The following is a 22,137-nucleotide window of genomic DNA, read 5'->3' as shown; positions in this document are numbered from 1 at the left end:
CTGAGCTCATGTGATTGTTATCCTATCCCCTACAGCTCTTTCGTATTCTCCTCTCCAAAATAAAATGCAGTGACTGCTCAAACCTGGTGCCCCACCCAGAATAAAGTTCTGATGTCAGCCCATGAAAATCATAATGATGCTTTACATGTAAGTTTAATTTTTATCAATTTTGACACTGGCATTCCAATTGACTTTCTAGTTTATATTATATCATACGTATTTGTAAGGAATTATATGCTATAAAATAGGAAATACCTGTAAAACTTCTCTCATCCTCCTTTCAATCTCCCTTTGGTTCCAAAAATATCCAAGTTTCCAGAAATCAGTGTGCTTAAACGATCTTTATGGTGTCATTGTGTTCTAAAAGTTGATGAAATTCAACTCTAATTCATAATAAGGTTTGTGTCAATCATTTTCTCACTTAATGTTTCTCATTTTTGACATTAAGAATATAAAAAGTGCCAGGCACTGGTGGCTCATGCTGTAACCCTAGCTACTCAGGAGGTTGAGGTCTGAGGATCATAGTTTGAAGCCAGCCTGGGCAGGAAAGTCTATGAGACTCTTATCTCCAATTACCTACCAGAAAGCTGGAAGTGGAGCTATAGCTCAAAATAGTAGAGCACTAGCTTTAAGCAGAAAAGCTCAGGGACAGTGCTCAGGCCCTGAGTTCAAGCCCATGACTGAGCCAAAAAGAAGGAGGAGGAGGAGGGGGGAAGAGGAGCAGGAGGAGGAAGAGAAGGAGGAGGAAGAAGGCTCTTTTAATTCACCATGAATTTCTCCAGTTGTTTAACTGTATTTAACCACCTGACATTTAAAAAAATTAAAACAATGCACTTTTTCATTTATCTTAATTTTCTTCCATCATCTTTCTAACTCATCAGTTGTAAATCTTGTATTGCTATCACTTTCAACTTACCCCTTCCTCCTAAAAACATGTGTCAGTCTGTCATTCTCAACATATATATATATATATATATATATATATATATATATATATATATATACATAACATACGTATACCAGCAAGTTGTTTTGTGCCAATGCTAAATCTTGAACTGGGAACCCTCATGTACTTGCATGGCCACTTGAGCCATACCTTCATTCCCAGCTTTTTGCTGGTTACTTAGAGATAAGAATCTCCTAAATTCATCTACTTGGGCTGGCTTTGGACAGCAATCTTACAATCTTAGCTTCTCTAGTAGGTAGGATTACAGGCATGAGTCACTGGTACCCAACTCCAGGAAGTTATTTTAGTTCAATATGTTACTACTATCAAGAAACACAAGGTTTTCTCTTTTCCTCATTCCAAATGAGTTTTCTTTCAAAAATTCCTCAGTAAACTACGTGTAGCACATGCTCACAGTAACACATTAAGAGATCACTTTTAGAACCAGTGAGTATTCTATCTATGAATGAAAGTAAAGCTGGATTGATTTACAAATGAAAGTAATAAAACATGGAGGAGAAAGTTACTATCACAATTCTTTAATGAGGAAAATGGTGAAAATGTATGAAAAACAATGGAGTTTATGAATCTCTCTGAATTTGTGAAAGCAGATCACAGTTTTCTGTGTAACAGATTCACAAACATAAAATGACATGTGCTAAGTAATTCCTAGTAATTGTCAGTAATTATTTGGCTGATACATCGTACCCTCTGACCTAATAATTTTATAAATGTCCTGTCTGGGTGCTGAGCCAAGCCTGTAATTCTAGCTACTCAGGAGACTGAGACCTGAGGGTCATAGGTCAAAGCCAGATATAGAAGGAAAGTGTGAGATTCTTATCTCCAATTAACCACCAAAAAGCCAGAAATGAAGCTATGGCTCAAATGGTAGAGCACTGGCCTTGAGCATAAAAGCCCAGGGATAGCACCCAGGCCCTTAGTTCAAGCCCAGTACTGGCAAAACAAAACAAAACTGCTCTGCCCAATAAATTTCAAAATATGGAGTAATTATACGTATTTATACCCTCATGAAGTATTGTTTACAACTAATCTAATATGAAATTAATATCTGCTTAAAATTAACTTGAATATTACATAAATTATGACATGACTATCATGACTATTTAGTGGATATGAGGTTAACATGAAAACTTGTGACTTATGTAGCCATATAAAGTAAAAAAATATGCAGACAAAACTCCAATGTTCACTGTTAGAGGAGATACAGTTTTATGTACAAGTTATATTAACAAGAGTATAAAAAGAAAAATTTGTATAGAATTTTATTTATTTCTTTTCCAAACTTCCTTTTATATTGTTTTTATAAGTTTATATATATTAATCTGTAATGTAAATATATATTTAAACAGTATTTTTTCTTCCTTTTCCAAACTTTCTCTTTTCTATTGTTTTTATAAATTAATATGCACATTAATTTATAATACATTGTTTATTTATATATTTTAACATGATTTATGCCAGCATACAGTTTTTAAGGTTTAGTGCACATTTGCAATTAGCTTCAGCTCAAGCTGAAAGGAAAGAATTTTGTCGATCATTTAAGCATGAAAACACCACTTCAAGCATGACAGAAATATGGAAAACAAAGAATGGTCATTCATGGGTTTTGTCCAAGTATTTGCTCAAAGGCATCATTACTGCAGCCATTACTGCAGCCAATATAAGTCCTCACACTAGAATGCATTGTGCATATGACACGACATGGAATACATGGCCCAAAGTGTGAAACTCAGCCAAGGCGAGTTTTAAAGGTCATCTCATGACAGAGTGCTGTTTTCCTCAAATAACAGTGATCATTATCACAGCATTCTGAGATGTCACTGGGCTGCACTGAAATGTTAGACACCATGATGTCAAAACTAACCACATCCAATGGTAGAGAATGTCTGAGGACATGATGCCTTCAGTATTACTTGCAGAGAATCAAAGGGATTTAGAAGTCACCACTGACTTCAACTGATTTGTTTAAGGAGAGAGGGGGCAGAAAAGTTGACTGATGTAAATGGCAAGGAATGGTTATTTGTCATCTTAGAAGTTGTTGTGTTTTATTGTTGTGTGCCCATCAGTAAGCAGGCAGACAGATGATAGATAGATAGACAGGCAGATAGATAGATTTCATAGATTGGATGGATGGATAGATGGACAGATGGATGGAAGATTGAGATATATATATATATATATATATATATGATAGAAAATAAATAATGGAATGGATAGAGGGAAGCAAAGAAAGAAAGAAAGAAAGGAGAAAAGATATATTTTTACTATGATAGAAATTACAAGTCGGGATTCCACAAGAAGACTTTTAAAGATACAACTTGGCATTGAGCTGCTTCATAGTGACAGGTCTTACTTAAATCCCAGCTGTCGGCAAGCCACATATGTGTTCGACTCCGTCCAGCCATCGTCACAGACGGTCCCCCACTGGCCCCTATAGTACACTTCCAGGCGGCCCTCATGGATTCCTTTCCCACCTGCAAGTCGGATGGCTCCATCTATGATAAGAAAGAGACACAGAGTCTAAGCAAATCAATTCTCCAAAGTGAAAAAGCAAAACAACCCTTAGATACTGCCAGAAATATCACCATAACTCAGGCCTCCCTCTATGTTCTTCATTAAGCGTACAGTCCCATTCCCTCAGTGGTGTCTGACGCCGTCACATCGCTTCTGACAACATCACGTTGTTTCTGATGTCTGACACAACACACATCTCTTCCTAGTAACAGCCCACCTGTTCTGTGAGTAGAAAAATAGTTCGAAGTGCATATTCTGATTTCTCTAGATGAAATACTGTTTGGGAAATTTTTGATGATCAAGTTGTGCTTATGCCTAACCAATACCATTTGCTGATATTTTAAAAGCCAGAGAACACTGTAACTTGGAATTAGTTCAAACTTTCAACTGCAAACCAAAAAATACAGAACGATGAAGACCGAAAAAATTATTCGGGAATAAGGAAAATTGTATCCTGTCCATAGCTTTATTATTCCATGTGCAGGCTCCTAAACTGGAGCTTGAACTCAGGGCCTCATGCTCTTGCTTGGTGTTTTCACTCAAGGCTGGTGATCAACCACGTGGGCCATACTGCTACTGGCATGTGGCTGGTTAATCAAAATTAAGAGTCTCTCAGATTTTTCTGCTGGGGCTGGCTTTGAACCTGGATCCTCTGGCCTCTTGCACGTGCTTCCCCTATCATGGGCCCAGAAACAACAGAGCTAAGGATTATGAACTAAAATCTCTGAAATGTAGAGCCAAAAGACAAAGTTTCCTCCTTGAAGCTCATGTAAGGTATTTTGTTACAGCAACTTAAAAACTAACACATTATAAATGGTAACCCCTCTGTACAACACCTTAATAATAGTTATTATTTTTAATAGCAATAATAGTTCTTAAAAATAACAAATTAGTTTTTAACACATCATAGAAACAATAGATTTATGACAAACCAAATTCTCCTCATTTCTGTTTTTTTCTTCTTCCCTCCAAACTCATAAGAATGTATGCCAAGGGCAACTCTACTCTGACACGACATTCTTATAACACATGACCTATTTGGACAGGCACACTGCCATGTGGCATACTCTGAAAAAGAGCTCACCCAAGTTAATCTGGTTTCTTTAGCCATGTGCTTTAAGCAACAATCACATCAGTACAGTTTTATATCAGCTAGAAATGTGCTCTGAGAGCCAAACTGGTGCATCAAGGAATAAACTAAAAACATGAATGAATGTCTGCAATTTATCACTGCACATTTATTTTGATTATTGGGTTTCTGTGATGCAACAAAGTTATATTTTTTTGACCTGGCCTTCTGAAACTTTAAATGGAAAATTTCAGAAATAAATAATGAGCTGGGCGTGAAGAGCACACCTCTGTAACTCTAGATATTCAGGAGGCTGAGATCTGAGGATCGTTGTTCAAAGCCAGGCCAGGCCAGGGCAGGAGAGTCCCTAAGACACTTCTCTCCAGTTAATCACTAGAAAAATGGAAGTGGAGCTGTGGCTCAAAGTGGTAAGGTACTAGCCTTGTGGAAAAAAAAATAGACAATGAATATAAAGATTGAATTTTAATGCATAGTTTGTATTATGTTCATTTAATAGTAATATTCAAATAAAGGAGTAAGGAAGCTGTGGGCTGCCAAGATGGTACTAGGGGTCAGGGTAAGCCTCTTACCAGTTAGAGGGGTACAGGACACCCCAGCATCTTCTTTATGGAGACAGTTATGCTCTCCCCAGGGGCTCTTTGGACACTGATCGATTGAAAATTCATTCCCAGTACATCGGACTTCATCCAACAATATTGGGCCAGACCCTTCCCCAAAAGATGCTTGGTTCCAGGCCTTGGCGATGCCACTGAGAAAACATAAGAACATAAGCATTCTGGGCTGGACAACAACACTTTCATGGCCTTTCTTTTGCCTATGGTTAAAGATTATCATCAGTTCACTGAATGGGTGATTATGATTTTCTGTATTTCGTTTTTCTGTTCATTTGTTGTATTTCTTTACATTTTCTATGATCACATCTATCTCAAAGACTGGTAGCTATTTTCATATATTTACCCTACTTTGCTTTTTGGAGGAGGGTGAGAAAATGGCTGTCCAAAATAAAGACCAGGCCCCTCTCCTTCTAGATGACTTTGTTCATTTCGTAACATCAGATCTATCTCTCCGTCTACTTTTAGTGTACAGGGCATCAATTATGCTGCGTAAGTGTAAGTACATCCATTCCAGAACTTTTGTCAGTATCCCCAATACAACACCAGCATGACTGAGTGCTACCAATGATAGTTGAAGAAGCATGTATCAATTACCATTTCTAGAAAGTGTCCTTGTCTTACACCCTTCTTCCTGCTCACTACAAAGCAAGGGTGATGGCTGGAGCTTGAGAAGTTACTGACCTTAGTCCCTAAGGTGCTATTTTAAGGATGACAGATGTGACTCAAGTGGTAGAGTGCCAGCCTTGAATAAAAAAGCCAAGCCAGCTGCTGGTGGTTCACACCTGTAATCCAAGTTACTCAGAAGACTGAGATCTGAGGATTGAGGTCTAAAGCTAGCCTGGGTAGGAAAGCTTGTAATATTCCTATCTCCAATTAACCACCAAAGAAGCCAGAAGTAGAACTCTGGCTCAAAGTTTAGATCACTAGCCTTAAGCAAGAAGAAGCTGAGGGACAGTACCCAAGTCCCTAGTTCAAGCCCCAGGACCAGCACAAACAAAAGCCAAGTGAAAGTGCAAGACCTTGAGTTTAAGCTACACTACTGGCAAATAAACAAACAAAAAAGGAAACTTTTTAAAAGAAAGAAAAAGGTTAACATTGGCCAGGTGCTGATGGCTTATGCCTGTAATTCTAGCTACTCCAGAAACTGAAATTTGAGAATTGCTGGTTCAAAGTCAATCTGGGAAAAAAAAACAAAAACAGAAACTAATGAGACTCTTACCTCTAATTAACCAGCAAAAAGCCAGAAGTAGAGATGTAGCTCAAGTAATATGGTGCTAACCTTGAGTGAAAGAAAGTTAAGCAAGAGTGCGAGGCCCTAAGTTCAAGCCCTAGTATGGGCACAAAAAATAATAATATATGAATAAAAGGATGTTAGAAAGGAAGAAAGAAAGGTCTAGAGCCTTGAAAAGTATACAACTCAGCAAATTAGCATTGTACCTGTCACCTCTGGTCTTTTCTTTCTTATCCTTTTTTTGGGGGGGGAGGGGCTGTGGTATTTGAACTCAGGAACTTACGTTTGTCAAGCTGGCACTCTACTGTTGTACCATGTCTCATGCCATACTTTTTGCTGGATATTTTTAGGATAAAGTCTTGCTTTCCTCCAGAACACGCTCGCCTGGACTGTGATCCTCTTACTTCTGTTACACTCCACCATATCCCCAAAGCTTCTCTGTGGAGCTGGAACTCTTACCAGGCTTCCCAGTTTAGGCTGACCTTGAACTGAGATCCTCCTGAGCTCTACCTCCAGATCACTAAGACTTACAGGTGTGAGCCACTGGCTTCTGACTCTTTTTTTTTTTTTTGTCAGTTATGAGGTTTGAACTCTGGGCCTGGGTGCTGCCCCTGAGCTCTTCAGCTCAAGGTGAGCACTCTACCACTTGAGTCACAGTACCACTTTCGGTTTTCTGGTGGTTTACTGGAGATGAGTCTCACGGGGCTGGGAAGGTGGCTCAGCGGTAGAGCGCTTGCCTTGCATGCATGAGGCCCTGGGTTCGATTCCTCAGCACCACATAAGTGAAAAGAAAAAAGCCGGAAGTGGCACTGTGGCTCAAGTGGTAGAGCGCTAGCCTTGAGCTGAAGAGCTGAGGGACAGCGCCCAGGCCCAGAGTTCAGGCCCCACAACCAGACTCCCCCCCCCCCAAAAAAAAGAGTCTCACGGACTTTCCTGCTCAGGCTGGCTTTGAATCACAATCCTCAGATCTCAACCTCCTGAGTAGCTAGAATTATAGGCGTGAGCCACCAGCACCTGGCTAGGGCTTCTGACTTTTGAAAGAGAAATAAACTTTAGCCTAATGTTGTTTAAGCTACTACTACAATTATGTCTTGGTGATAGACCGCTAAATTGATCCCTAAGGAAAACACCTTCAGCCAAATATAGTGGTAGAAAGTTTATTTTTCTCACAATTCAAAGTCCTATCAACCTTGAATCCAAGAGTTGGATAAAGATTGTGATAATCTGTCAAAATAACTAATGACTTTAGAAATTGCATTTTCACCTCCAGTTAGCCTTTTAATTTTTAGACTCGTATATGTTGTTTGCTAATAACATTGTCTCTAATCTCTATTGTTTTTGTTCTCTATTATTTTGAGAATCTACAACCAAAATATCAAGGAAAAGTTTGTTAAATGGTCTTGACAGTCCCATAATGGCAAAATCTTAGAGTCAGTTTTTTGGTTGAAGAAAATCTTGTTTGACTACTTTAATAGGTATTGTGGGGTGGCTTTTAAGAGTACATATATTTTAAAAAATTAACAAAAATATTTAGTCATTAAGCACATCTTGACCAGTAAAACAAATAAGATGAATTTATTTGTTCCTTTATCACCTGACCAACTTTTTGTTTAAAATTCACAGAGTATAATTAAAGGAAGAATAAAAGAGTATTTACAGTAGTGGGGACCCAGAGAAAGCTGGAGAAAGAAAACAATAGTTAATTTCCCCATTGAAATAGCATATTTTTATTTGTGTGTGGTTAAAAATATTAAATTGGAGCAAGGGAAGGGGTAGCATTGTCCAAAAATAAATATACTCTTTCATCTGCCTTATGGAACTGTAAGCCCTCTGTACATCACCTTTAGAGTAACAATACAAATTTTAATTTAAAATTTGAGATTCTGACACTTGAATTTCTCTCTGATGTTTGCAGAACTGCAGGGTCAGAGTAACCCTTCTTCCCCAACAAATATCAAAGAGTAATATCTGGTACTAAAGGACAAATGTAAGAGCACAACAAAGAGGTCCTAACACAGATGATGTGGTCCAAATGACCATTTCCTGAATGAGTGTTTTGTTTTGCTATGGGAAATGTAACAACCAAACAGAAAAATCTAAATGCTCCATTGATGGGATTGTCTTTAGTGAAACTTTCAGTTGTTTCAGAGAACTTTCACACGCCTTACAAAAGGCTACAGAAGGCAGGCATATATAAAATCTTTAATTGTACAAAGGAGCTGTTTGTAAATACAGTGCCATCTTAATCAATGTCACTGCTTTCAACATTCTCACCCACCCCTCCCAATATACCCCTTCCCTCCCCCGTTTATCTTAAAGTTAGGTTATGTGTTGAATTTTTTGCCTTTTAAGCAATTGATGTGTGCAGTGCATCTTGATCTGTGTCATCACTTCAACATCTTCACCTCCTTCCACTCACCCCTTCCTTTATATTTCTCAGATCTGTGGTTATATACAATGAATTCTTGCCTGCATTCCCCCCACCCATTCACTTTCATTCTTCTACCCCTCCCCTCTTGGCCCACCCTCCACTCTAGCAATTATCCTAGTACTTACTTTGTTGGGCTTTGACTTACTCTTTTTTTTTTTTTTTAAGAATTATGCTATTTGCACTCTCCATAGAGTCTATTACACTTCAGTTAATTCAGTTAATGAGGGAAACCATGCAACATAGGTCTCTCTGGCTTACTTTACTTACCATAATTTTTCTTAAGTCTTTTATTTCTTTTTTTTTGGGGGGGGGGTCCAGTTGTGGGACCTGAACTCTGGGCCTGGTCACTGTCCCTTAGCTCTTAAGCTCAAGGCAAGTGCTCTACCACTAAAGCCACAGCGCCACTTCCGCCTTTTTTTTTCTGCTTATGTGGTGCTGAGGAATCGAACCCAGGGCCTCATGCATGCAAAGCAAGCGCTCTACCACTGAACCACCTTCCCAGCCCCAAGTCTTTCCATTTCTTTACAAATGATACAATATCATTCTTTCTGATGGGTGAGTAGAATTCCACGTGTATATATACCATATTTTCTTGACCCATTTGTCCATTGAAGGGCATCTGGGCTGATTCTATATATTGGCTATAGTAGACAATGCTGTAATGAACATGGTTGTGCTGGTAGCTTTAGTGTGGCCTTCTTTGTGCTCTATTGGGTAAATGTCCAGGAGTAGAACTGTTGGGTCACAGAGTAGTTTTAAGTTTAATTTTTTGAGGAATCTCCATATTGCTTTCCACCCCCCCCCCCAAAAAAAATATATATCAAATAGTCCCTCTGTATCTCTCTGTGTCTGGGGAATATGTTCCAAGGTATCTAGCAGATACCTGAAAGGGCAGATACTACCAAACCCTGTGCATATCATATATGCCTATGATAAAGTTTCATTTATCAATTTTGCATAGTAAGAAATTGATGAGCTGGGCATGGATGGCTCACACCTGTCATCCTAGATACTCAGGAGGCTAAGATCTGAGGATCACAGTTCAAAGCCAGCCCAGGCAGGAAAGTCTGTGAAACTCTTATCTCCAATTAACCACCAGAAAACCAGAAATGGCACTGTGGCTCAAGGATTAGAGGGCTCGCCTTGAGCTGAAGAGCTCAGAGACAGTACCCAGGCCCAGAGTTCAAGTCCCACAACCAACAAAAACAAAACCAAAAAAGAAAGAGAGAGAAAGAGAGAGAGAGAGAGAGAGAGAGAAAGAAAGAAAGAAAGAAAGTTTATAATAACTTTTACCAAAATAGACTGGTTCTAATAACATACTGAAATAAAAGTGATCTGGATCTTTCATTTCACAAAGTATCTTACTATACTATGCTCATCTTTTTCTTATGAAGATTTGAGATGACACACAGTTTTACACAGAGATGGGGTGAAAGGAAGGACAAAGACACCAAGAGACAGTATTAGGACAACTGAACACAGCACTGTGATACCATGACAACCAGAGATGGAGAGGAAGCTGGAGGACTGTGTACACACCCCAGGGCTGAATGGAACAGGATGGAGTGAGATTCAGCCAAGTACTAACAACAATTCAAAACTCATGCCTATAATCCTAGCTCCTCAAGAGTCTGAGGTCTGAAGATCCTGGTTCAAAGCCAGCCTAGACAAGTAAGTCTACAACTTATCTCCAATTAACCTTTAAAAAGCCAGAAGTGGAGCTGTGGCTCAAGTGTTAGAGCACTAGCCTTGAGCACAAAAGCTCAGAGACATCACCCACACCCTGTGTGCAGGCCACAGGACCAGCACACACACACACACACACACACACACACACACACACACACACACAAAGCCTTATGAATTACTAGCATGTCTAAGGAGGCCTGAGTTTGATCCCAGTCCAAAAAATTAGATAAATGACATAGATAATATATAGCCAGCTAGCTACATGGTAAATACATACATGCATATATACATAAATGAAACAGAGATACAAAGATAGTTGCATAAATAAATACATGGATACATGGATAGATAGATGATCGGTAGACATGATATAAATTATTTCTAAAAACTTTCACACCATAGTTTCTAGCTCCAGATAACTGAAAGTAAGCACAATGAAATCACAGGTCAGGAGAACTGTTATACTGCTGTCCATGTTCAAAAGCTCATTTTTTCCTAAGCTGATTCCTTGAAGAGAAGTAGTTGTGAGCATAGAGTCTCTGAAGATCTGGGCTCTACTCTAACTAAGCTTGACCATCTTTGGAAAGGACTAGGATACCATATCTTAACAAGGAAAAGCAATGGCTGCTTTGCAGAAGTGTAGCAATTAAACTACTGCAAATCAGCAGATCAGTAATGGTGACTCTCTCTCTCTTCTAGCACTGTTAACAGTTTTCTTCCTAACAGTTAGTGAACATGTTTTTTTTTACTGCTATGCAATTCACCTAAGACTATAGGTAGTTAGTCATATTATATTCATAAACTACTTTGCTTAATGGCAACTCTAAGGGCTGGGATGCAAAGCGCTTGCCCAGCAAGTGCAACATCCTGGTTCAATCCCTAGTACCAAAAAAATAAAATAAAAGACAATATAAACACAATTAAAATCAAACAACAACAAAAAGAAACCAAACTAAATGGCAGCTCCTTTGTACAACTACTTAAAGATGATCCTAAAACTTAAAAAAAGAAAAAAAAACACTTTCACCACTCCTAAACAGAGCTGAGTATTTTAATAGTTTCTGGTCCTCCTGTTGTAAATTTGTTTTGTTTATTTTGAAGTCATCTTTAAAATAACACATACAAAATGAAGTCACAGCCTTTAAGGCACTAGATAAGTCTATGTGTTATTTTTATTATACATTATAAGGTGAGAGCCTAAAATCCATCCATTTTTGACCTTTTTTTCTGAGACTCTACTCAAAGCTGGTATCTAATGCTTTTGCTCATCCGCTGGTCCTCTACTACCTGAACCATGCCTCCAACTCCTCAATTTATGATTTGTACCATTTCATACTCATGTGGTAGAGACATACATCATCAGAGGTAAACACTTTTAAGCATTTTAATGCACAAGAATTATTTGACAAAGAAAAGCTAAGCACAGTTCTGTACCCTTGTTACCCCAGCATTTGGGTGGTAACAAGATTGAGAGTTCAGAGGCAGCCTGACATACATACTGAAACTCTGTCAAAATGACAACAGGCACAACCACAAAACTTCACAGAAGAAAAGACTGTAGTAGAGTAAACAAAACTTCTTTGTGCGCAGAAGGGGCTGATGCTTCTAGGCAAATATCTCCTAATCAAAATGATACTTTAGTAGTCATCTATCATGCTGTGAAAAAAAATCAAAATGTTTTAAATGGTGCTGAAAAGATCTCTTTTCTCTCATAAGAAAATGCATTTGCATAACTTTTACACCATATTAAACAGAAGAACAGTTCAACACCCACCGAAAATGAAATTCAAAGTTGATGGAAAGGCTGCAAAGAATTTGGAGGGGGAGGATCGAGTGACAAAAATGTATTGTTCTAAATATGTGAATATACGCACTAATATTGGTTCAGAGGAGAAGGGAACTGAGGAGCTGTGTGCCAGAGGCCAGTGACCCCTTTTTTAGAAGGAGATCAGGGTAGCAGAGAAGAGAACAGAAGCCAGCGATCTGTGGCCGCTGGACAAATCGGGAATGCTATCTGGGTGAATACTGGCCTGGGAGCTGTTGTTTTCAAGAGTTGTTCTCACATTTTATTCGTGGCTAGAGAAAAAAGAAAATGAGAATACAATTTATAGGAGTCAAAAATCAAATGCAATGCAGTTTTGACTATCCCAAATCAGAATGAAGCCACACTAAGTTACAGTCTAAGGCTGCTTTTATGCTCATATGGTACAGCTGAATGGCTAGAAAATCTAAAATCCTTATCCCCAGGCTTTTTACCTACAGAGTTTGCAGACCACACTGCTCTCTAGAAGACAGAGATTAATGAAAGCTAACATGGACTCTGATACACACAACACTGAGGGTTGGAGATCAGAAAAGGAGAAACAGGATGACAGATGCAGGTCACGGGCAAGCCAGATGGGGGACCTCAAAGAAGCAGATCAAGTATCCTCTTGGGTCTTTGCCCTGAGATATAAACACCAGGAAGGAAAAGAAGCTCTATTCACGGAAATTTCAGTAGGTACAATTCATTGAGCCATGATTACGTGTACCAAGTAAATCTGGAAGCAGAATGGGATCATCGAAAATGTGATCAGAGGGGCTGGGAAGGTGGCTCAGTGGTAGAGCGCTTGGCCTTGCATGCATGAGGCTCTGGGTTCGATTCCTCAGCACCACATAAGCAAAAAGAAAAAAGCCGGAAGTGGCGCTGTGGCTCAAATGGTAGAGCACTAGCCTTGAGCTGAAGAGCTGAGGGACAGTGCCCAGGCCCAGAGTTCAGACCCCACGACCAGACCCAAAAGAAAAAAGAAAAAAAAAAAAGGTGTTCAGACAGAATTTGAGCGGACAGAAAAAAATGAGATCCAGATGTTTTAAAGATGAAAGATGGGGCACAACTACTTAAAGATAATAAAAATATAATTAAAAAGCAAAAGATTCGAACTCGTTTTTAAAAATGAGAGGCCCAGGCTCAGGCAGCTCACACTTGTGATCCTAGCTATTCAGGAGGCTGAGATTTGAGAATCACAGTTCAAAGCCAGCCTGGGCAAGAAAGGCACGGAGGCTTATCTCCAATTAACCACCAGAAAACTAGAAGTGACGCTGTGGTAAGAGTGCTAGCCTTAAGCAAAAGAGCTTAGGGATATCATCCAAACCCTGAGTCAAAGCCCCATGACCAAACAAAAAAAAAAAAAGGAGGGGAAGGGGAAGAGAAAATAAAAAGATAGATGGAAAGTAGGAAGAAGAACAGAACAAAAGACTAAAATTTTCCTAGACTAAAATAATAGTAACACAATTCTTACAACGTTGGCTAAAAAAGACTTCCCAAGCAAGAGAAGAAAGCCAAAGCAAGAAAACAAAGACGAAAAACAAGTTGAATTCTATGCCATACAAATTAAAAATACTCATATGGCAAACACATCAAAATCAGATTTGAAAGACAAACCAACAGACAGAAATATGTAGCAACAGTCAAATAAATCTCCTAAGAATGAGAAATGATAACTTTATCATTACATCTTAGTAAACTACAAAATGATCACTTTGGTAGGGAAAAAAATAGCATAAGGAAAAGAATCAACATAGTCACAAAAAAGAGAATGAGCTGTGGCCACTGACCTTCTAAGATGTTCAATGTCACCCCTGGACAGATTAAAACAGTAATAAAGCAGTCGTACCTGGCACATTTCTGGAGATCTAAAAGATATATGGCATTTTTTGTACACCTCATGGGCTAACGGGGAACAAGTTAAATGTTTTTTATTCCCAAGAGAAAGCATAATCTGTGGGTGGTGATGAAATTCAAATAGGCTGGGACAAGGTACCTGAACTAAATGCTGTTTCAAATATAATTTAGGAAAAAGCAAATGGCCTAATTACCTCCAAATAGGGTCTCAGCCATGACACAGAACACACAATGGGACATTAGAACTTCTAATTAGGGACTGCAGGGAGAGTCACCTCATGAAATCTACTCATAAACACCACTTCTGAATTACCTCTTCTTCCTGACACAGTTCTCTACATTTTCCACCTAAACATCACCTTAATGATCATAAAAAATGTTTTCTGAAAATAAGATACAAAGAATTGTAAATATAGATGCATATATAACTGCATTTAAGTATATGCACATAAATTCTATACATGTATACATTTATATATGTATATACACTATATTTCCTTATACCTTATTATATAGCACACATGCAAGCACGTGCATGCACACACAAACACATAGTGAAGTACTATTTAGCAGTAAAAAGGAATGAAATTATGTCAGTTGCAAAAAAAAAAAAAAAAAAAAAACTAAGGAATTCAGCCTGGCACAGTAGCTCACACCTGTAATCCTAGGCTAAGATCTGAAAATCATGGTTGAAAGCCAGCCTGGCTAAAAAAAGTCTTACCTCAAATTAACCTCCAAAAAAGATGGAAGTGGAGGGCTGGGAAGGTGGCTCAGTGGTAGAGCGCTTGCCTTGCATGCCTGAGGCCCTGCGTTCGATTCCTCAGCACTACATAAGCAAAAAGAAAAAAGCCAGAAGTGGCGTTGTGGCTCAAGTGGTAGAGCGCTAGCCTTGAGCTGAAGAGCTGAGGGACAGCGCCCAGGCCCAGAGTTCAGGCCCCATGACAGGACCCCCCCCCCCCAAAAAAAAGATGGAAGTGAAGCTGTGGCTCAAGTGGTAGAGCACTAGCCATGAGCACAAAAGCTCAGGGACAGCACCCAGGCCCTGAGTTCAAGCCCCACAACCAGCCAACAAACAAAAAAAGACAGAATTAGATATCAGAATGTTAAGTGAAATAAGCCAGACTGAAAAAGATAAACATCACATGTTCTCTCTCATATGCAAAATTCAGGCCTAAGAAAGAATGGCAGAAGTGTAAAACAAGGGAGCTATTTGGGGGTGAGAATTAGGAGGAGGGGGCTAGTAAGAGGACAGTGAGGGGAGCTGAATATGATTAGAATACTTTATATTTACATATGAAAGTAGTATACTGAAACCCACTAAAATGATTTTAGGGTGAATTTGATCAAAAAGCATTATACTCATAAACTGACATGTTGAAATGAAACCCCTAGATACAACTACTTAAGATAAAAACATTTTAAAAAGAGAGTAGGAGAGCCAGGCACTGATGGCTGTAAAACTAACTCCTCAGGAAGTTGAGATCTAAGGATCACAGTTCGAAGCCAGCCAGGGCAGAAAAGTCCTTGAGACTCTTAGTTCCAATGAACTTTCATAAAGTCAGAAGTAGAATTATAGCTCAAATGATAGAGCATTAGCCTTGAGCACAAAAAGCTTAGGAACAATGACCGGCCCTGATTTCAAGACCAGCACAAAGAGAGCAAGCAAGCAAGCAAAGAAATGGGAGGGGGGGAGGGAGAGAGAGAGAGAGAGAATGAGAAAGGGGGGGAGAAATCAAAAGGGGTGAATGTTATCAATGCATATTATACATAGATATGAAAAGGTCACAATGAAATTCCCTTGTACAAATTAATATATGTTAAAACTAAACTAACTAAGAATAATTAATAGAATAAAGCTGAAGGAAAAGTATGTAATATCAACTAGATTTTCTGGCTAATACGGAGGGTTACTAAATTTAAGAAAAGTTCATTTGTGATTTAAAAAAAAATATCCCAGCACTGCCTATGTTCTTACTCCCTGACCACTGAATAAATTTATGAGCAGTGCGCTCTGACTTAACACACTGAGTTCTCACTTCCTGTGAAAAGCTATTTGACCTACATAACAGCAATTCACAATGAAAAGTTACTGGATTGACTCTATGTCTGATCCTTACTTAAGACATTCTTAAACTGATTAAGCCAATCCGATTGTGTTGGTATAAAGTTCTTTTGTTTTTCCCTTTTCCCAAAGAAAAAGGCTAAATAGCCATCCAGCCAACTCAATTCCCAAATTTTGATACTATTTGTAGGCAGACAGAATAATTAAACAATAACTTATGGGTTAACAATGATTTAAAACAAATGTACTTATTGCCTTACTTATATAACTGTTCTTCCCCACTCATCACTTTTCAATAATTTAATAATTAATATTCAATAATAAAATTAATAATTTATAATAATAAATCTAAACAGGCTAGATAATTGTGTAAGGAAATAATTCATTAAGTTATAAAAGATTGGCTCTTGAGTATCATTTGTGACACTTGTGATCTATGTGTTGAAAAAGCTCATCTTTAATGATTCACATACTAGATTTTTCACCCAAATGAGAATAATCCCCTTCATTTCAATAATAAGACTTTGTAAGTGTCAAATGCTTACAGTGTGCTGAGCTCCTGCCTAACAGCTCTTTATACACTAACTCATTGAATTCTCCCTCTAACCTCATGAGGTTTTTATCCTCAGTTTACAGATAGGAAAACCAAGGCTTAGCTGAGCACTGGTGGCTAACACCTGGGCAGGAAAGTCTCTTATATCCAATTATCTGCCAAAAAAAGCTAGAGGTTAAGCTGTGGCTCAAGTGGGAGAAAACTAACCTTGAACACAAAAACTCAGAGACAGTGCCCAGGCAGGCTCTGAGTTCAAGCTCAAGACCAGCATGTGAGGAAGGAAGGAAGGAAGGAAGGAAGGAAGGAAGGAAGGAAGGAAGGAAGGAAGGAAGGAAGGAAGGAACCCAAATTTAAAGATGTATAATTCTTGATTCTGCTTTCAAATAGCATTTGACTCCAGGACCCACTCCCTCATCTGTAAGTAAGAACTGTTTCCTGCAGAGTAGCTCCATCTGCCAGCATTCTGCGCAGTAAAGTTTATAAAACATTTTAAAAATTCTCAAGCAACAGTGAAATAAAAGATCAAAGACCATCAGTGGCTCATGCAACTAATCCTACTAAGGAGGCTGAGGTCTGAGGATCAAGGTTTATGTAGGAACATTAACCTTAATATCCAATTAACCAGCAAAACCTGGAAGCAGAAGTGCAGCTGAAGTGGTAGAGCACCAAAAACTAAGGAAGAACTCAAGACTGTGAGTTCAAGCCCCAGTGCTGGCATACACACACACACACACACACACACACACACACACACACACACACACACACACACACACACACACACAAATAAGAACAAAGAAAATGTTAAGCAGTTTATAGCAGAAAGATATATATATATATATCACTTTATATAATTTTATACAGCAGAAAAAGGAAAGGGAAGGAGGAAAGGGGGGATGGAGAGGAAAGAAGAGGAGGAAGGGGAGAGGAGGGGAGGAGAAGAGAACAATTAAGAAGAAAAAAGTATCCAGGATTTAAAAAAAAAAATCCCTATGTAAATTACAGCACATGAGCACAACAAAATACGATGTCACTAGGGTTTTGAAAGACACAGAGAAAGCACATGGGAAGGATTTTTGAAAGGTCTCTCTACCTCCCACTTCACTGGGTACATATGATTTCTCAGATTATCTAATTTTCTAATGTCTGGATGTCTCTTTCCTTCTCCTCCTCTTTCTTCAAGTGCTAGACTAATCAAATTTAAGCCTCTTAAGTACAGTCATTCCTTTTGTGTTTGGAAAGCTTGCCAGCTACCAAAATATGTAGACACAATTAAGAGATGAGGGTCAACAGGAAACTGTCTCACAAGAAATGGTACCCACCACTTTGGGGAGGTGGGGGCCTGAGGTATTTCCTGTTGGGAATTCAACAAAGCAAGTGTGACTGAGATGGAATTTGCTTCAGAATAAATCATAAATCAAGACAAGCAACAATTTTACTGTCTGCTATTGACCATGTGCCACTGGAAAAATGATTTCATCTGAAAGCACTTAGCCTTCCAATAAGCCAAACAAACTGCAGAGGAAGAAGAGTTGCGGAATATTGCTTTAATGCAAACTTATGAAAGAAAACTAAAAAATTAAGCAGAGGAAAAGTACACAAACAATGTGGGCTCAGAGCATTAGAGTATATAATGGAAAGCAAATCTAAGGCTTGTGGGAAATCTTTATTGCCTTTTGCTATTGCTTGGATGTGTCCCCCAAACATGGGTGTTAAAAGCTTGGTCCTCAGACTGTGGTACTATGAAGACAAACCATTAAAGGGTGGAAATTAATGGAGATGTCAGACCATGCCCTGGACTGTGGGACCCTGGCACTTTCCTCTTCCTTTCTCTCTTCATGCTCCAGCCTGAGGCAAGCATGTTGCTTTGCGTCCCTCAGGCCCAAAAAGCAAAGGGACCAACAGACCCTGACCTGAAACCCTCACAGCTGTGAGGGTAAATGAACCTTTCCTAGTCAAGCTCACTATCTCACCATCTCACTATCTCAGCAACACAAAGCTGATTAATACACTTACACAAACTTACTGCTATGATGAATTCCCAGAGGAAACCTTCGCCCTGACTGAGGCCTTTTAATCATCGCTCCAAATATGAATCTTTTACAGAAAGATAGCAATGAGTGAATGCTTGAGAATAGACATTAAGATCCTTCTCAACCCACCTGAGTGTTTAACATTAATGGTCTTCCTCTGCTTTCTCTTGGTGTCAGTCACTATTGTCGTCAATATGGTCTTTAATTATGTGTGTGTGTATGTTTGTGAGTGTGTGTGTGTGTGTGTGTGTGTGTGTGTGTGTATTGTGGGGGTGTTTTTGGTCATGGAGCTTGAACTCAGAGCCTAGGCACTGCCCTGAGCAATTTTGCTCATGCCTGGCACTCTACCACTTTAAGCCATAGCTCCACTTCTGGTTCCTTGGAGATAACAGCATTCTGTCCAGGGCTGGTTTTGAACTGTGATCCTCAGATCTCAGCCTCCTGAATAACCAGGATTACAGGGATGAGGCACCAGCACCCCAACTTTAATAATTATTATTATTTTGTACCAGTACTTGGGCTTAAACACAGGGCCTTCTGACTATTTTGTTCAAGCCTAGCACTCTGTCACTTGAGCCACACCTCCACTTCTAGCGTTTTGGTGGTTAATTGGAGATAAGAGACTCTCCTACCCAGGCTGGCTTCCAACTTTGATCCTCAGATCTCAGCCTCCTGATTAGCCAGATTTACAGGTGTGAGCCACCATTGCACAGTTCAACATGAGCCTTAAAAGCTGTTTATACAACTAGAAAAAAAAAGTCTTTGACTCTTATGAAAAAGTGAAATTGTATAATCATTTTGATAACTGCAAATGTAATTAATATTCAGTCTATCATTTAAAGTCATATGCAATTTCCTTTAAAAAAAAAACAAAAGCTTATCTTCACAGAAATATACTAATCATAGAATGAAATCTGAGGAGCAACCTAACTTTCAATTATAGGAACTACAAGAACCCAAGGAATAAACTAAATGACATGAATGAGAAGATATGGGACAAATTCAGCAGATAGAACTTCTTTACAACTAGCTTAGTTTCATATCATTAAAAATTATATTAAAAGAGTCTTTAGAAACAGAAGATCCAGAGGCATTGCATTAGTCCCACAGTAAATTCTGCTTTGGACAAACCACCCGTCAAGGGCACTGTGGGGCCAAAAAGGAAAATTCAAATGTCATGAGGAATCAGCTACTATCAAGAATGATTACCAATTGCATTTGTCATGATAATGGCAATTTGCTTATATAGGACAATGTTCTCTTTTTTAAAAGATGCATATTAGAGTTCTTAAAGATAAAATGTTAATAAGTACATATTTTGAAATATTTCAGTGTAAACATTAGGTTTGGGAAAAGAGATGAGACAATAAAAAATAATTCTGAAACAATGAACGTACATGGTTCAAGGCTCATTCTCTGGTGTCAAGGAAAATAGTTCATAGGACAAAATGATACATTTACAAAGAAACTTTCATAGTAAGGGGGCTCTCACAAAGTGCAAGATGTAATTTTTTAAATATGCATATTAAATTATTGGCCTTAGAAAAATGTACTAATATAATATTAGATTAAATATTTAGTTTTGGCAAGGTACTGGTGGCTCACATCTGTAATCCTAGCTACTCGAGAGGCTGAGATCTGAGGATTATGGTTCAGAGCCAGCCCTGGCAGGAAAGTCCATGAGATTCTTATCTCCAAATAAACACCAGAAAACCCCAAGTCGAGCTATGGCTCACGTGGTAGAACACTAGCCTTGAGTGAAAAAGCTAACGGACAACATCCAGGCCATGAGTTCAAGCTCCAGTAAAAGCAAAGTAAACAATAACAAAAAAAGTTTAGCTTTGTTATTCTAGTGTCAAGAATCACAAGAGTAGAAAATTCGGAACTGTAACAATATTCCAGAATAATCGCAACTTAGAAAACATGCCTTGTTGATAGTCACCTTATTGTTTTTCCTAAAGGCCTCCTTTCTATTCCCTATATGAAAATACTTCCTTTGTACATTAATAAATATCTTTTGTTCTAAGTACATACCTAACAACTAAGTAAGCAAAGTTCACAAGTTTAGACAGTATTGTGTGGGCTAAACAATATATATATGCACATACATATGTATATATAGTGTATATCTCTGTACACACCCTATGTATGTGTGTGTGAGTGTGTGTATGTGTATAATTTAGCCACTGGCTAAATGCTAAATTATAATAAATACAATAAATATAATATAATAAATGCTAAATTATAATAAAAATAGGGAACCCTCCCTCATTCAGACAGATTATAGACAGGTCAGATCTACAAAGGGCTTGCTCTTCAAGGAAGCTACTGCCTTTGGACGAGGTCAAAAGCTGCCTTTTCTATTTGGTCAAGGAAATGTACAGTTTAAACACACAGCATCTGCCTTTTGGGTATGGAAATAATAGACTCAAAAGTTTAACCAAAGTAAAAGGAGGAGCAAGAAAAACAAACCTGAGGCCGAGCTGCCTGCAGACCACCTCCGCATCAGCGTCATCCCATTGGTCATCACAGACAGTGCCCCACTGGCCAGCGCGGTACAACTCCACTCGCCCCTCGTGCCCGCTGCTCCCTCCAACCAGGCGAATGGCAGGCAACGCTGGGCCTGGGCAATGAGGAGTTTACAACCAGTTAAGTATGTTTGTACATTGATCCATGAGAGCTGGTGAACTTCATTTCTTCCCCTTTTCACTACTATTCAGTAATGGCAGAAACATGTGCACACAGCTATCTACCTAGTATTACTACAGTAATATTGACCACTTAAAATACTGCAAGCCAGATGCTGGTGGTTCTTGCCTCTAATCCTAGCCACTCAGGAGACTGAGTTGTTGAGGATTGCGGTTTGAAGCCAGCCCAAGTAGAAAAGTCTGTAAGACTCTGATTTCCAATTAACCCGCAGAAAAAGCCAGACAGAAATGGATCTGTGGTTTAAGTGATAAAAGTGCTAGCCTTGAACAACAAAGCTTAGGGACAGAGCCTGGCCCTGAGTTGAACTCCCAGGACTGCGTGCACACACACGCGCGTGAGCATGCACACACATACACACACACACACATACACACACACACACACAATTAGTTCATCTCTTCCCCTTCCCAACAAATATAACGATTTTTCATTTGAAAGGCAATTAGCAAAGAAGTTGACTTTTATTTTATAGATAAAAATTTTCCATGTATTTTCATTTACATTGCTACTATTTTCTATAACTAATATTTTCACACATGATACTTGACTTTGTATGTTTTGGAAAAGCTCCAAGTTTTGGATG

The 22,137-nt window shown here is 38.8% G+C and overlaps 1 protein-coding gene across 1 annotated transcript in view; it reads right to left on the bottom strand.

The window, feature by feature from the left end:
• The window catches only part of Prss12 (serine protease 12), a 66,009-nt gene that overhangs the window by 23,344 nt on the left and 20,528 nt on the right, over positions 1-22,137 (bottom strand). Inside the window, exons 2-4 of the mRNA XM_042697596.1 lie at positions 21,318-21,468; positions 5,141-5,319; positions 3,321-3,462 (exon numbers count right to left, since the gene is read on the bottom strand). Of these exons, the coding sequence (XP_042553530.1) occupies positions 3,321-3,462; positions 5,141-5,319; positions 21,318-21,468 (472 nt within the window). The remainder of the gene's footprint in view (positions 1-3,320; positions 3,463-5,140; positions 5,320-21,317; positions 21,469-22,137) is intronic.

The sequence above is a fragment of the Dipodomys spectabilis genome, unplaced genomic scaffold (assembly GCF_019054845.1).
Source record: "Dipodomys spectabilis isolate Male_0828 unplaced genomic scaffold, ASM1905484v1 ptg000225l, whole genome shotgun sequence".
NCBI lineage: Eukaryota > Metazoa > Chordata > Mammalia > Rodentia > Heteromyidae > Dipodomys > Dipodomys spectabilis.
The sequence above is the reverse complement of the archived record's forward strand: the minus strand, read 5'-3'. Positions and strand labels throughout refer to the sequence as shown.